The sequence below is a fragment of the Hypanus sabinus genome, chromosome 2 (assembly GCF_030144855.1).
Source record: "Hypanus sabinus isolate sHypSab1 chromosome 2, sHypSab1.hap1, whole genome shotgun sequence".
NCBI lineage: Eukaryota > Metazoa > Chordata > Chondrichthyes > Myliobatiformes > Dasyatidae > Hypanus > Hypanus sabinus.
The window spans coordinates 7,290,885-7,308,089 of record NC_082707.1 but is presented as its reverse complement, the minus strand read 5'-3'; the positions used below and the strand labels follow the sequence as shown (position 1 = coordinate 7,308,089).

Below are 17,205 nucleotides of genomic sequence, written 5' to 3'. Positions count from 1 at the left end.
GTACAAGGCGATAAGAGTGCCAACGACTTTTTCCCAGGGCAAAAATAGCTAATGTGAGGGGACATAATTGTAAGGAAATTGGAGGAAAGTTTTGTGGGGGGGAGGGGATATCAGAGGTAAGCTTTTTACATGAGCTGCGGTGGGTGCACGAATCCAGAGGTGGTGAATTAGAGACATTGAAGAGACTGTTAGATAGGCACATGGAGATAGGAAAATGGAGGGCTATGTAAGAGGGACGGCCTGGATTGACCTTGGCGTAAGTTAAAACATCGGCACAACATTGTGGACCAAAAGGCCTGTACTGTAAAGGCTGTACCATTCCCAGTTCTGTGCTCTTTGTCTTGCCTGTCCAAGGGGGCTCCAATTACTTTCAAAAGGCAGCATCAACATGCTCATGACTGTCCCGGGCTTACGTCTCTGTAGTGCAGTGAGAAGGCAGACTACTCAACCATGAACGGCATTACACTGAACTGTGTGATTCTATAACAAGTGCAATAATAATAAATTCACTGGGGACTAGTTACAGCAAGCCGTAGAGGTCAAGGAAATATCAATGCCTTCTCAGAACTGCTGACTCAGTCACAAATCCAACAACAATGGGAAAACAGCTAAGGTTGTACCAGACAATCTTAGAACATGACAGCACATTACAGACCACTTGGCCCATCTAGTCCATGTTGAACCATTTATCTGCCTAGTCCCAATAACCTGCACCTGGACCACAGCCCTCCATTCCCCTCCCATCCATGTACCTATCCAAATTTCTCTTAAATATTCAATCGAACCCATATCCACCACTTCCACTGGCAGCTCGTTCCACACTCAAATCACCCTCTGAGTGAAGATGTTTCCCCTCATTTTCTCCTTAAACATTTCATTTTTCACCCTTAACCCACAGCCTCTAGCTCTAGTCTTACCCAACCTCAGTGGAAAAAGCCTGCTCGCATTTACCCTATCTATATTCCCTATACTTTTGTGCACCTTGATCAAATCTTCCCTCATTCTCCTATATACCAGGGAATGAAGTTCTAGGCTATTCAACCTTTCTCTGGCTAAAAAAAATCCTCCTTACCTCTGTTCTAAAGGATGGCCCCTCAGATTTGAGGGTGTGCCCCTTAGTTCTCTATACCCCCACCATAGGAATCATCCTCTCCATGTCTATCCTATCTAGTCCTTTCAACATTCGGTTGGTTTCATTGAGATCTCCCATATTCTTCTAAATTCCCATAAGTACAGGCCCAAAGCTACCAAATGCTCCTCATATGTTAACCCCTTCATTCCCAGAATCATCCTCGTGAACCTCCTCTGGACTCTCTCCAATGACAACACATCCTTTCTGAGATATGGACCCAAAACTGTTGACTATCCTCTAAGTGGCCTGACTACAAAGGCTTAACATTATCTCCTTGCTTTTATATTCTATTCCCCTTGAAATAAATGCCAACATTGCATTGCTTTCTTTACCACAGACTCAACCTGTAAAGTAACCTGGGAGCCTTGCACAAGGACTCCTAGGTCTCTCTACATTTTTGATGTTTGAACCTCCTCACCATTGAGATAATAGTCCACACTATTGATCCGCTCACCAAAATACGTTAGCATACATTTCCCAACATTATATTCCATTTACCACTTTTTAGCCCATTCTTCCAATTTGTCTAAGTCCCGCTAGAATCACATTACTTCCTCAGCACTACCTACCCTACCACCTATCTTTGTATCTTTCACAGACTTTGCCACAAATCCATCAATTCCATGATCCAAATCACTGACAAACAATGTGAAAAGCAGTGGTCCCAATACTGAACCCTGAGGAACACCACTAGTCACCAGCAGCCAACCAGAAAAGGCCCTTTTTCCCACTCGCTGCCTCCTGCCTGTCAGCCAATCCTCTATCCATGTCAGTATCTTTCCTGTAGTACCACAGGATTTTATCTTGTTAAGCAGCCTCATGTGAGGCACTGCCTTCAGAAAATTCAAGTAAATGACATTCACTGCCTCCTCTTTATCCATCCTGCTTGTAACTTTCTCAGAGAACAACAAATTTGTCAGGCAAGCTTTCCCTTTATAGAAACCATGCTCTCTTTGACTTATTTTGTCATTACTCTCCTAGTACCCTGAAACCTCATCCTCAAAACTGTAATAGACTCCAACATTTCTCTCCTGCTGAGATTAGGCTGACTGGCCTATAATTTCCCTTCTTTTGCCTTCCTCCCTTTTAAAGAGTGCAGTGACATTTGCAATCTTCCAGTCCTCCAGGACCATGCCAGAATCAAGTGATTCTTGAAAGATCATGACCAATGCATCTGTTATATCTTCAGCATCATCCCTCAGTATTCTGGGATGTAGTCCATCTGGCCCAGGTGACTTATCCACCTTAAGATCTTTGAGTTTGCTTAGCACGTTTACCTTCGTAATAGCACTGGCACCCATTCCTGCTCCCTGACACTGATGGACCTCTGCCACACTGCTAGCATCTTCCACAGTAAAGATGGATGCAAAGTATCCATTAAGTTCATCTGCCATTCCCTTGTCCCCCATAACTACCTCATCAGCATCATTTTCTAGTGGTCCAATATCAACCCTCACCTACCTTTTACTTTTTATATAACTTAAAAAATGTTAGTATCCTACTTTGTATTATTGGCTAGTTTGCCCTCATAGTTCATCTTTTCCCTTCTTATAGCTTTTTAGTTGCCTTTTATAGTATTTTAAAAGCTTCCCAATCATCTAACTTTTCACTCACTTTTGAGACCTTATATTACCTTTCCTTGTCTTTTATGCAATCCCTAACTTCCTTTGTCGGCCAAGGTTGCCTATCCCTGCTATATGAGAACTTCTTTCTCTGTGGGACATATTTATCCTGTGTCTTGTAAACTATTCCCAGAAACTTCAGCCATTTCTGCTCTGCCATCATCCCCACCAGTATCCCCCTCCAATCCACCTGGGCAAGCTGCTCTCTCATGCCTCTGTAATTCTCTTTATTCCACTGAGATACTGATGCAAGTAAGTTATGCTTCTCCCTCTCGAACTGCAGTATAAATTCAGTCATATTAGGATCATGGCCTCCTGAGGGTTCCTTTATTATCCCTCTCATACACCATTCTCCTGCCTTCTCACTGTAACCTTAGAAACACTTACTTTGAATATACTCAAAGACTTAACTTCCACAGCCATCCATGGCAATGAATTCTACAGATTTACCACTGTCTCGCTAAAGAAAATACTACTCACCTCTGTTCTAAAGGGATGATCTGAGGCCTCTGGTCCTAGACTCACCCACTTTAGGAAATACCACTTCCACATGCATTCCATCTCGGCCTTTGAATATTTGATAGGTTTAAGTGAGATCCCCCCCCCCCCCCCATCCTTCAATACTCCAGCAGGTGCAGTCCCAGAGCCATCAAATGTTCTTCATGTGTTAACACTTTCATTTCTGGAATCATTCTCATGAACCTTCTCTGGACTGTCTCCAATGCCATCACGTCGTAAGACAGCCAAACCTGTTCACAATACTCCAAGTGTGGGTATCATACCAGTCTTGTTCAACACGTACGTGGCGGTTACCCAGTCTGCTTTTGGCTGATGGCTGTACTCTCTCTTCCCTAGGCTTTCTCATTTATTTCGGATATGGGATCTGGAACAGCAGCCTGGAGATCGGTGCGCGGCAGGAGGCTCTGAGCCAGAGCACGTATCAGCGCTATGACGTGGACGACAGCTTCCCATACCCCGAGGAGGAGGACAACCAGTGGCAGGAGGCATGGCCCGCAGCCGAGCCGAGGGGCTACCAGTCCCAGCAGGCGATGCCGGACATTGTGGGCAATCACAGGACCTACGGCAGCAAAGCCAAAGGCAAAGGGAAGCATGGCAAGACTTCAGAGGCGCTGATTGCAAATGACGAGCTTGACTATTCCCCTGAATAGGAGGTACTGACCCCTCAGACCCTTGGGCTAGCATCATGGATGTGATCTCTCATCATGCTGTGGTATGGCATTCAAAAAGGCAATATGCGGTTCATTGGAGATTCCTGCCCTTACCTTCACTCTGTTAGCATATTAAAGGGGCCCCATTTTCATGAATAAATACTTGGCACAAACATGCACTGACTAGAAGTGTGGCTGATTGCAATGACTTCTCTATTACAGCACCAGTTACCCTGGTTCAATTCCCTTTGCTGCCTGCAAGGAGTTTGTACTTTCTCCCTGTGACCACTTGGGTTTCCTCCAGATGCTGTGGTTCCCTCCCACTTTCCAAAGCTTATGGGTTAGTGTTTGTGAGTTGTGGACTTGCTAGGTTGGTGCCGGAAGTGTGGTGACAATTGTCGGCTGCCCTGCACAATCTTCAGGCTGTGTTGGTCAATAACACCAGGTGATGTATTTCACAGTATGTTTCGTAGAGATAGGGAGGCCAGCAAGAAGGATGCGGGTTAAACTACAGAACCAGTGATGCGGGTTCAGTTCCTGCAGCTGCCTGTAAGGAGTTTCTTCTTTCTCCCTGTGACACAGGAGTTCCTCCAGATGCTCTGGTTTCCTCCCTCATTTCAAAGGTGTACAGGTCATAGGGCACTGTGGGCCTGTTGGGCCAGAAGAGACTGTAACCGTGCTGTATCTCCAAATAAAAAGAAACAAATGAGATGTTTCCCAATGACCTCCATAGGCCAAGATGCTTTGTGTTTGTGAAAAGCCATGCAGGAATTTACAATACATTTAACAGGTACCCAAAGAATCATTAACTCAAGGTAAATGCTTTTGATCTGACACTTTATAGCAAGGTGTAATATGAATAAAGTGACTAAGGTGACCACATTTACAAAGGAGTTCAGGAGGAACATTGGAGCGCATTGAGGCCCCTCTGTTGGTCAGGGTCCACTGATGTTGCATCCCAGCTGTCCACGTGCTACACGAGCCAGGGCAGTGCGTTATGGAGAGCGCGTCTTTGCCCAAGCAGCCCTCCACGCAGCTGATGAATCCAAAGGAATGGCAGAGACCTATACATCGCAGGAGCTGCCAGTCAGTGTGGCACTGCCTTCGGGACTCCAGCTCCACACTTTTCCTTCGGGGTTTAATCCCCAAGCCTTCCCCATGAGTGGGTAGAGCCGCAAGGCAGCAGAGGTTTGAGATCAGAGTTTTCCTTCTACTAGATGAGCTGCCAACCACAACTGAGGAACCCTATCTGCCAGAAGCAACTGGTTTTAAGGTGCTAGTAACCTGCCTTTACCCCTTCTCCTGTCAGTAGAAACTGTTCTGCTGTGTTTAGTATCTAAGCCACACACAAAGGCCAGGAGCTGGACCTGGTTGTCAGAGGCTATTTGAGTCACACACCATTGGGAGCGTTTAATAGGCAGTGGGAGCTTATCCCCACTAATGCCTTTGGCTATGACAACCTTAAGGAACCTGGAGTGCATTAGTCTGAGAGTAACACACACACACACAATGCTGGAGGACCTCAATGGGTTAGGCATCATCAACGAAGAGGAATAAAGAGTTGATGTTTCTGGCCATATATCTTCATCAGTCTTTCATGAGTCCTGAAGAACAGACTCAGCCCAAAATATCAACTCTTTATTTCTCTCCACAGATGCTGCCTGACTTGTTGAATTCCTCCAGTATTTTGGGTGCGTTACTCTGGGTTTCCAGCATCTTCAGAATGTCTTGTGTTTGTGATTAGTCTGTGAGTACTGTGGGAGGTGATGGACATTCTGATCAGAAATGTTTGGGAATTGGATGGTTTAAAGTACATTTGTTATCAAAGTGTGCATACTGTATACAATCTAGAGATTTGTCTTTTTGCAGAGAGCCACAATCGAAAGAAACACATTAAACCAATTTAAAAAAAACGCAATACAAAGACCTTCAAATATGTGACAAAAGGAAATTATATAAACAATAAAAAAGTAAACAAATAGCAGACAGCAGAGGGACTGTAGAGTCCCCAAAAGTGAGTCCAGAGCCACGGAACCAGTTCAGTGCCGATTGGGGCAGGCCATCCATTAATAGTTTTTAAAGAGATCAAAAAAATTGATGAATATTGAGGTTCATGGGTTCATTGTCCATCCAGAGATCTGATGGTGGAGGGGAAGAAGCTGTTCCTGAGCCTTCTCCATGATGGTAACAATGAGAAGAGGGCATGTCCTGGGTGATGGGGGTCCTTAATTATAGATGTTGCCTTTTTGAGACATCACTTTTTGAAGATGTCCTCAGTACTGGGGACCTGGCTGGTGCCTATGATGGAGCTGGCTGAGTTTGCAATTTTCTGTAGCTTTTTTTCAGTCCTGTGCAGTGGCCACTCCATTGCAGACAGTGACACATCCAGTTAGAATGCTCTCCATGGTACATCTGGAGTCTTTGAGAACATAGAAAATCTGCTCAAACTCTTAGTGAAATGTAACTGCTGTCATGCCTTCTTTGTTTGCATAATGATAATTTATTTCTGAGACTGAATGATATGCAGCTGGCACGTTTTTAGTTCTCTGGTATCTAAGGAGTATACATGGCCTCTGCATCCTGTGCAACACTTGATTTCCTTTAGAGTGAGGATACAGGGAGTCCAATGATCTCATTTCCTGTGTTTCATATAAATCACTCAGCTGAAGATCCGTGTGTCTATTTTTAAAACATTACTTCTGTGGACATGATTGTTTCCTTACCAGGCCATGAGATAACCAGTCACTGTGTATCTATAGAGATGTAGAGAGCAGAGGAGGGGAAAGACAAGAGGTGATGGGGGCACTGGAATAAGGGAAAAGAGGGGAACAAGAAGAATGGTTAGAGAGAATATTTTACATCAATCAGAACCATTCTATTTTTTCGCTGAACTACAGAGATATTTGATTGTTTCGAAGATATGTGGCAGATGCAAAAGGACTTGGGAGTCCTTGTGCAGAATTCCCTAAGGATCAACTTGCAGGTTAAGTTGGTGGCAAAGAAGGCAAATTCAATACTAGCATTAATTTTGAGAGGACCAGAATATAAAAGAAAGGATATAATGCTGAGGTTTTCTAAGGCACTGACTGGATTGCACTTGGAGTATTGAGAGCAGTTTTGGGCTCCTTATCTAAGACAGGATGTGCTGGCATTGGAGAGGGTCCAGACTGATCCCAGGAATGAAAGGGTTAATATATGAGTGCTTGATGACTCTGGGCCTGTACAATGACTTTAGAAGAATGATGGAGGATCTCATTGAAACCTATCAAATATTGAAAGGCCTAGACAGAGTGGACATGGAGAGGATTTTTCCTATTGTGTCGGAGTCTAGGACCGGAGAGCAGATACTTCAAATAAAGGGACATCCACTTAGACCAGACATGAGGAGGAATTTCTTTAGCCAGAAGGTAGTGAATCTGTCGAATTCATTGCCACAGATGGTTGTGGAGGCCAAGTCATTGGGTACATTTAAAGAAGAGGTTGATAGGTTCTGATTAGTTAGAGTGTCAAAGGTTACGGGAAGAAGGCAGGAGAATGGGGTTGAGAAGGATAAATGGCCGAATTATGTTCCTATGCCTTATGGTCTGGCGTTCCAAACTTTATTTGAATGGATGTGTATTTACATTTTCTGGGTATTAGCCTGGTTTTCTGGAGTTTGCTGATACTGTTAAAGTATGTAGAAGGCTCTGATAAGGGCACTGTGTTCTACAATAGGATAGAGACAGACTGAGTGAATGGGTGAAAACCAGACAAATGGAGTTTAGAGCATAAAACCATAGGACATTGGAGCAGAATTAGACCATTTGGCCTATTGATTCAGCTCCTCCATTCCATCATGGCCAATTCATCTTCCCCTCAACCCCATTCTCCTGCTTTCTTCCCATAACCTTTCACACCCTGGCTAATCAGGAACCTATCAACATTCATCTTAAATGCACCCAACAATCTGCCCTTCACAGCTGGCGGTAGCAAAGAAATTCCTCCTCATCTAATGCAGGGGAGTGCAAGGTGAAGAGCTCCTTGGAAAGTGAAATGTTAGGGACTGAGAGCATTGCGTGATACACTGTTGTTGGAACTGCTCTAATTAATCCCACATGGAGAACAGTGTTTCGATTAAAGGAGCACAGGAGGATAGGATTAGTGTAAATGGATGTTCGACAGAGACGCAGTGGATGAAGGGCCTGTTTCTCCGTGGGTCAAAAGTCTCTTAGACAACAGATCTCTGGCAGTATTGAGGGCAGATGGCTCTGCTGGACGCCTTTACTGAGGAGATACTGCACTTTCAGAAAGAAAGAGACCAACCCTTTTAGTGTCGCTCTCTCAAAGATCCGCACTGTGAATCTTCGGACGTAACTTACGCTTTGGTTTTCTTTTTTAGTGAGGGGGCAGGGCTGAGTTGGCCCTTTGACCCTCCAAACAATTTACTCCTCAGTTTGATTCATGAGCAACATCCTTCTTAAGGATATCTTTTAAGGTCATAGAACATAGCACAGTGTAATGGTCAGCACTATGTCCCCCTCATGCTCCATCTCCTAAATGTAGGCTCAAAGAGAGTAGAGGTGGTTCCAGCCAGGCACCACACTCCTAAAGAGGGTTGGGCCTTAAAAATCGACCAATCAGAACAATGCCAATTCAAATTAACCAATCAGGAACAGACAAGTCAGATCCAGTCAATCAGGATCGAGCATTAAGCCCCACCCATGCCCTGCTCACTCAAGAGGGGAGATAAGGAGGTGTCTCTCAGGGGACTTGTCACTTGACTAACTTGTGCCCGAGGAAGATGGATGTTTATTGTTAAAAAGTTGCAATCAGTATCTGTAAGTATGGGACTGTTAAGGCCAAAGGATAGTATGGAGTAATGGTAATAACCATGTGTAACAACAGTGGTCTGTAGGAAAGCATCTGTGAATCTACAACATGTTGAACCTTGAAGTGGATGGGCCAGAGCCGCAGAAGACCATGAATATACACTCAGTGGCCACTTTATTAGGTACAGCGAGTGTCCAATCCACGGGATGTGAGGGGAAGCAAAATGAGAAGTTGTGTGATCCAAAAAAAATGTCTATTCTTATCTTAACAATGTACTTCTAATGTTATTTGGGGGATTAATCTATTATCAGTGCTGGGTCCATTGTTATTTGTCATCTATATCAATGATCTGGATGATAATGTGATAAATTGGATCAGCAAATTTACTGATGGTACAAAGATTAGAGGTGTAGTGGAGAGTGAGGAAGGTTTTCAAAGCTTGCAGAAGGATTTGGACCAACTGGAAAAATGGACTGAAACATGGCAGTTGGAGTTTAATACAGTCAAGTGTGAGGTATTGCACTTTGGAAGGAAAAAACAAGGTAGAGCATATAAGATAAATGGTAGGGCACTGAGGAGTGCAGTAGAACAGAGGGATCTGGGAATACAAAATTCCCTAAAAGTGGCGTCAAAGGTAGATAGGATTGTAAAGAGAGCTTTTGGTATATTGGCTTTTATAGATCAAAGTATCGAGTATAAGAGTTGGAATGTTATGGTGAGGTTGTATAAGGCTTTGGTGAGACCGAATTTGGAGTATTGTGTGCAGTTTTGGTCAACTAATTACAGGAAGGATATTAATAAGGTTGAAAGCGTGCAAAGAAGGTTTACAAGGATGTTGCTGGGACTTGAGAAACAGAGAATGGTTGAATAGGTTAGGACTTTATTCCCTGGAGCGTAGGAGAATGAGGGGTGATTTGATACAGGTGTATAAAATTATGATGGGTATAGATAGAGTGAATGCAAGCAGGCTTTTTCCACTGAGACTAGGGAAGAAAAACACCAGAGGACATGGGTTAAGGTTGAAGGGGGAAAAGTTTAAAGGGAACATTGGGAGGGCTTCTTCACACAGAGAGTGGTGGGAGTGTGGAATGAGCTGCCAGATGAAGTGGTCAATGTGGGCTCACTTTTAACATTTAAGAAAAACTTGGACAGGTACATGGATGAGGGGTGTATGGAGGGATCTGGTCCAGGTGCAGGTCAGTGGGATGAGGCAGAAAAATGGTTCGGCACAGCCAAGAAAGGCCAAAAGGTCTGTTTCTGTGCTGTAATGTTGTATGATTCTATGGAAATAAAGAACAAATTAATACTGCCAATGCTACTGCAGTATTATAAAACTGTATATTAATTTACAATAGTTATCAACAGAGGAATTCATCCAGTGTTTGTGGCTATGTTTTTTTTAATTGACTGAGCAAAATCAGTGCAGACTCCAACTGCAGGTAGAGGTCAGCCTTCAAACAATACTTTCAATGATTGCATCTTCCAAATCTTAATTTTCATTGTGACGTTCAAGATGATTATCGATGCCTTCAAATTCTTCATAGATTATTGAAATAGTGAAATCATTTATTTTTCACTTCCGGCTGTCTCTGGCATCTCCAAGCCAGAATGCTTGAAACCACGATGAGGAAAGCAGTTCTGAATTGTCTTGCTGCTTATTTCTCACCAATTATCAGTAACGAAAATCACTGCTTTTCAAAGACAACACACACAAACTATTTGCTCTGAGCACAGTTTAGTGTCTAAGAACAACATGTTGTGCATGCGACCGACACTAGTTAGAAACTGTTTTACAACAGTCTCCCAGCCCAATTAAGCATCGTAGTACCCCAAATAAGAGAAGGGAATCCCTGATAGTTTCTCAATTTAGTTTTTGTTCTTTAAGAGCTGTTACAAATAAATGGTGGCTGCGATTAGCCGATGGCCAAATTACTGGTAATCCACTGTATTTCATTATTATTGCCTGTGTATTAATGCCCAGTGCTTAAAAGCCTGGAACGGCAGCGATGGTGGGAGCTCTACATCAACTGCTTCCACAGCTATCACCATATGTTCTTGATCTAGTCCAAGGGTCATGTGAAAGAAGCAATGACTGAGGGTTTCTGCTTCAAAGGAATAGGAATAATTTCCATAAAGTAAACCTCAAAAACAAGCATGAATGTGATATTGTTGTACACAAGTGCTGTCACTTCTCAACAGAACATCCAAAAGAGAAACAGAGGCCTTTTCAGAGAAAGTGATGGATGAACATTTACTGCTGGCCCACTGAGTGGTCAGCAAAGGTCAAAGGCTTATTTCTGTTCCTTTCCATTTTAATGTCACATTTCACTCAATATCTCTCATTGCTTCCAACGTGAGCTTACTCATACATCATCCAATCCTGTAAGTTGTCTGGGTTTTCTGGTCTGGGTTGAAGTGTACCCATCTGTTTCTGGTTTACTTTAGTTTCGAGGAATGAATTTGGGTTGATTTTTCTGTATATTTTGAATTTCTGGTGTGGGATTGCTGTATATTTATTACCAGTTATGTACACTGTGAACCTGCATTGGTGTGTCGTGTTCCATTGCTGTACCAAAGCCATGCAGAGAAAAAAAAAGACATTTATTGCAAAAACATCCGATGGAGTGATTCATTTATTGACTTTTCATTATTTTCACATGGAATTGTGTCAGAGAAATACGGAGATTTGCAACTGTAAAGGTCTTGCATTATCTCGTGTCTATGTGTATAAATATATTATAGACATCATATAATATAATATATACTGTACATCTACAACATGTATTGAATACATCTATTCAATATGTTTAATATATTTCATATTTATATATCTGTAACATATATTGCATATTTATATATACATATATATGTTATATGATGCAAATTAATCTTTGCAACAAAAACAGTTCACTTCACTTTGAGTTTATTTCACCATCAGACACAGAATCAGGTTTATTATCACTGATGTACGTCATGAAATTTGTTGCTTTGCAACAAATTAAATAAGTGGTGTAAAAAGAGGGCAAAAATAGTGAGGTTGTGGATGTAGGTTTATTCTCCACTCGGAATTTGGATGGCAGAGGGGAGGAGAGCTGTTCCTGAAACATTCAGTGAGTGTCTTCAGGCACCTCCATCTCCTCCTGAGAGGAGGGTAAAAGGGGTCCTTGATGCTGGATGCCGACTTTTTGAGGAATCGCCTTTTGAAGGTGTCCTCGATACTTGGGAAGCTAGTGCTCATGGCTGAGTTTAAAAGTTTCTGTAACTTTTTCTGAACTTATGTCGTGGCCGCTCCATACCATACGGTGATGTAATCAGTAGAACTTTGAAATCTGTGGAACATAGAGCAGTACAACACAGGAGCAGGCTTTTTGGCCCACAACTAAATTACTAATCGAAAACCAACTGAGCTAATCTCTTCTGCCAATGTCCAAATCCTTCCATTTTCTTCACGTTCATCTGCCATCTAAATGCCTCTTTGAAAATTTCCAATGTATCTGCCTCTACCACCACCCCAAGCAGCACATTCTAGGCACCCACCCCTCTGTGGGGGGGGGAACTTGCCCTTCCCATTTCCTTTGAAATTGCCCCATCAGACCTTATATACATGCCCTCTGATATTAGACATTTCAACCCTGGGAAAAAGATACCATATGTTCACTCTGTCTATATCTCTCATAATTTTATAAACTGCTGTCCTCTTCTACCACTTCAGAACAAATAAGCCAAGTTTGTCCAACCTCTCGTTATAGCTCATGTCCTCAAATCCAGGCAGTATCCTGGTAAACCTCTTCACCTCTCCACCTCTCCAAAGCCTTAACATCCTTCTTATAGTGGGATGACCAGAACTGTATGCAATACTCACGATGCGTTCTAACTGGAGTTTTATAAAGCCATTTTATAAAACAAGCAGTCAGCAACCCTTGTTTATTTTTATCCCTTAATCCCCTTACAGCAAAACAACTTTATAGACTCACTATTGAACAGTTCATATGGTCCCAAAGTTCTCTTTTGAGAGGCAGGGTTTCAATTACTGCTGTAGAAGTGTTTCCAAACTGCTCTCCTAGAAAAACTTTGTCTGATTTTTAGAGTCTGTCTCTCAGTGTGAGTATATCCTGCTAGGAAAAATATCCATCCTTTCAGTTCCCAAAAAATACCTGGAAAATTTTGATCAAGTGACATCATTACTTACCAATGGAGGTCCTCCATTTATCATGGAATTGCCAGATGTTGTGTTCTAACTGTCATACACAAGCCAGGTCAGTATGATGAGGAGAGCAAACCATTGCCCCGGTCTCTCCATACAGCTGATGAATGGTAGAGATCGAAGACTGATACAGTTCGGCACCAGCAGTGTCACAGGAGTTGCCAGTCAGCATTACGACTGCCTGAGGGACACCAACTCAGGATATTACCTTGGAGTTTACTGCTGTATCCTTTCCCCATGAGTGGGTATAGCTGCAAGGCAGTGGAGGTTTCAAATCACAGTTTATCTTCTCGGTGAACTGCCAACCATAGCTGATGAGACCCATCTACCCAGAGTGACTGGTTTTGCCTTTGCCCTTTCTCCTGTCAGCAGAAACTGATCTGCCAGGCTTAATACTTAAGCCAGGTGTGAGAGCCAGGAGCTGGACTCAGATGTTGGAGGCTATTTGAGGTGCACGCCATTGGGAGCACTTAATAGGTAGTAGGAGTTTGTCCCCACTACCATCCCCGGCTATAAAATCCTGAAGGGATCACTTACCCATCAAAGCCCAGCTTACATTTGGTTTATCTGGACTGCAGTCCTTCCAGTAAATCTTTCCAAAGGTGTGGGGCACTAATTTATTCAGACCACCCCAGGTATAATCTAACCAGGGCTCAAACACATCAGATACTGCAGATGCTGGAAGTCCCAATAACACAGACAAAATGCAGGAAGAACTTAATGGGTTAGGCAACATCTATGAAAATGAATAACCAGTTAACGTTTCGGGCCAAAATCCTTCATCCGGAATGAAGGCAAAGGGGGAAGAGGTGGGGGCAGGGGAAGGAGGACAAGCTGGAAGGTGATAGGTTAAAACCAGGTGGGTTAAAGTTAGAAGCTGAGAGATGATAGGTAGAAAAGGTAAAGAACTGAAGAAGGAATCTGATAGGAGAGGAGAGTGGACCATGGGAGAAAGGGAAGAAGGAAGGGTGCAGGGGTAGGTGATAAGTAGGTGAAGAGAAGAGGTAAGTAGCCAAGTGGGAATGAAAGAAGAGGAAAGAGGAAAGAAAAAAAAATGCCAGAAGGAGAAGTTGATGCTCATGTTATCAGAATGGAGGCTACCTAGATCGAATATGAGGTGTTACTCCTCCCACCAAAGACTGGCCTCATCATTGCAGAAGAGGAAGCTGTGGACTGACATGAGCCAGGGCTTTACGTGAAAGAAATACTGGATTTTCCAGTGGACAGTGTCAATTACAATATGGCAGTGTAGGTTATTAAATATTTATTTTTATTACTCTGACAAATCATTTCCAGTTAAGAACATACGAGGTAGGATCCATAGTCAACTGTGTGATTTTATAAGCTTGCTCTGACATTCAAAGTTCAACAACTTTATTATCAAAGAACTTATACCTTATGCAGCCCTGATTCATTTTCTTGCAGGCACTTACAGCAAAATACAGGACTGCAATCGAATTTATGAAAAACTATACATTAGCAAGGACTGGCAAATAACCAGTGTGCAAAAGAAGATGAACCAAACGAATAAGAAAAATTAATACTGAGAATAATTAATTATTAAATAATTAATACTGATAATGCCAGAGGTGTAGAGTCCTGGAAAATGAGTTCATCTTTGGGGTGAGTGAAGTTATCTTAACCAGTACAGGAGCCTGATGGTTGATGGGTAATAACTGTTCCTGAACCTGGTGGCGTGGCTTTGAAAGCTCCCGTACCTCCCGCCTGATGATAGTTGTGCAAAGAGAGTATGGCCTTGATGATGGGGTCCTTGATGATGGACGCTGCTTTCTTGTGCCAGGGCTCCTGTAGGTGGGGAGGGCTTTGCCTCTCATAGACTAGGCTACATCCACCTCTGTCTGTAGACTTTTCCGTTGTTAGGCTTTGGTGTTTCCATTACAGGTCATGACACAATCAGTCCGGATACTCTCCACTGGACATCTATAGATGTTTATAAAAGTTTTAGATAACATGGCTAATCTATGCAAACTTCTAAGGAAGTGGAGGTGCTGTAGAGTGATGGTATTTATGTGCTAGTCCTAGGACAGATCCTCTGATATGATAATGCCAAGGAAATAAAAGTTAATGACCACCTCCACCTCCATTCCCCTCTGATTTCTTCCTCCTGTAGTCAACAATTTTTGGTTTTGCTGACCTTAAGTGTGAGGTTGTTGTTACAGCAACACTCAACCAGATAGACATAACTAGTGTCAGTGTAGATAGTTAAATATCCATTTTTGCTACTTTGTCAATTTTTTTTCAGTCAGGAATGAGTGAAATAGGACCCATAGTCAAAGATGTGATTCTACAAATCTTCTCAGACATTCAACCACAGTACAGGCTGCCACTGGGCCTCCAAGCCCAGCATAGGCTGCCACCAGGTCTCCAAACTTTGGCCCTGGACTCTCAAATGCAGATGTCAATGTCGAGTCCCTGACCCAGACCCTTCGACCTTCAGGCCTCTCAGAATGATCAGCTCAGGAGAGAGAAAGAGATGGGACCACATAGGTGGTTATACATGTCTTTACAGTAAAACTGAAATCCATCTTATGCCGTAAGACCAACAGACAATGGAGCAGAATTAGGCCTTTCGGTCCATCAATCTGCTCTACCATTCGATCATGTTGGATTTATAGTCCCTCTCAATCCTGCCTTCTCCCAGTAACCTTAGACACCCTGACAAATCAATAACGTATCAACCTCTGTTTTAAATATATTAATTGATTTGGCCTCCACATCTTTGGCAATTAATTCCGCAGATTCACCTCCCTCTGGCTGAAAAAACTCCTGCTCACCTCTGTTCTAAATGGACAACCTCCTGAGACTGTGTCCTCTGGTCCTAGACTCACCTACCATAGGAGACATCCTCTCCATGTCCACTCTGTATAGTCCTTTCAATCTTCGATAGATTTCAATGAGATCTGCCCTCTTCCTTCTAAACTCCAGTGAGTACAGGCCCAGAGCCAGCAAATGCTCCTCACATGTTAACCCTTTCTTTCCCAGGTTCATTCTCCTGAATCTCGACTGAACTGTCTCCAACTCCAGCAGATCCTTTCTGAGAAAAACGGCCCAAACTGCTCACAATACTTTGCATGGTCTGACAAATGTCTTGTAGACTTCGCCATCACATCTTCGCTTTCATATTCGAGTCCTCTTGAAATGAATGGTGACATTGCAAAGGCTTATCATCAAATCAAAAATCCCTTCCTAATTTCCCACTCACCAGATATGGCCTGGTCACCCACGTTTGTGGAATAGTCAGTGCTGCCTGTTGTCTGCATATGTGTGTGTACAGGAATGGGTCAAGTACATGGAGAGGTATTGGCTGGAGTGGGAATTCCCATACAGGGAGAGGTATTGGCTGGAGTGGGAATTCTCATACATGCATCGGGGGTGGGGGGGGAGTGAGTTCCTGTGCAATCTGGGTGAGAGGTGTGTGTCAGCTGCATGGAGAGATTACCACTTCCCTCACAGTGACAGCAGGAATAGTTTTGCACCCTGGTTTCTTCACCATTGCAGACCCATGGAGACCCAAAGAATCAGGTTTAATATTAGATTAGATTCGATTTTATTGTCATCGTGCCAAGTACAGATACAAAGCCAATGAAAAGCAATTAGCATCTAACCAGAAGTGCAAAAGAATAGTGTTGTTTACAAAATAACTGCGAATAAAAAGTAAGTGCTACAGCATACAAATATAAAAGTACTGAGACAGTCCAATGTGGGTGCAATACTGCTCAGCGCTGTGATGTGAGGTTCAGCAGGGTCACAGCCTCAGGGAAGAAGCTCTTCCTGTGCCTGCTGGTGTGGGAGTGGAGGCTCCTGTAGCACCTAACGGATGGGAGGAGAGTAAAAAGTCCATGGTTAGGGTGAGATGCATCCTTGATAATGCTTTTCACCCTGCCTAGGTAGTGTTTATGGTAGATGTTCTCAATGGTGGGCAAATGGGTGCTGGTAATCCACTGGACAATTTTCACCACCCACTGGAGTGCTTTGTGGTCGGATACGGGACAATTACCATACCACACTGAGATGCAGTTGGTGAGTATGCTCTCAATGATACAGTGGTAAAAGTCCGTCAGTATCCTGGGACAGAGGTGAGCTTTCTTGATGCTCTGCAGGAAATAAAGGCGCTGTTGCGCCTTTTTGATCAGGATGAAGGAGTTCAGGGACCAGGTGAGATCCTTGGAAATATGGACACCAAGGAATTTAAAGTTTGATACATGCTCCAGTGCAGCTTCATTGATGTAGATGAGGACATGAGTGTGG

The 17,205-nt window shown here is 43.2% G+C and overlaps 1 protein-coding gene across 1 annotated transcript in view; it reads left to right on the top strand.

The window, feature by feature from the left end:
- Positions 1 to 3,923, top strand: part of LOC132406221 (probable cationic amino acid transporter) — a 107,677-nt gene extending 103,754 nt beyond the window's left edge. Inside the window, exon 7 of the mRNA XM_059991570.1 lies at positions 3,610 to 3,923. Coding sequence (XP_059847553.1) covers positions 3,610 to 3,923 — 314 coding nt within the window. The remainder of the gene's footprint in view (positions 1 to 3,609) is intronic.
- The last annotated feature ends 13,282 nt before the right edge of the window (positions 3,924 to 17,205 follow it).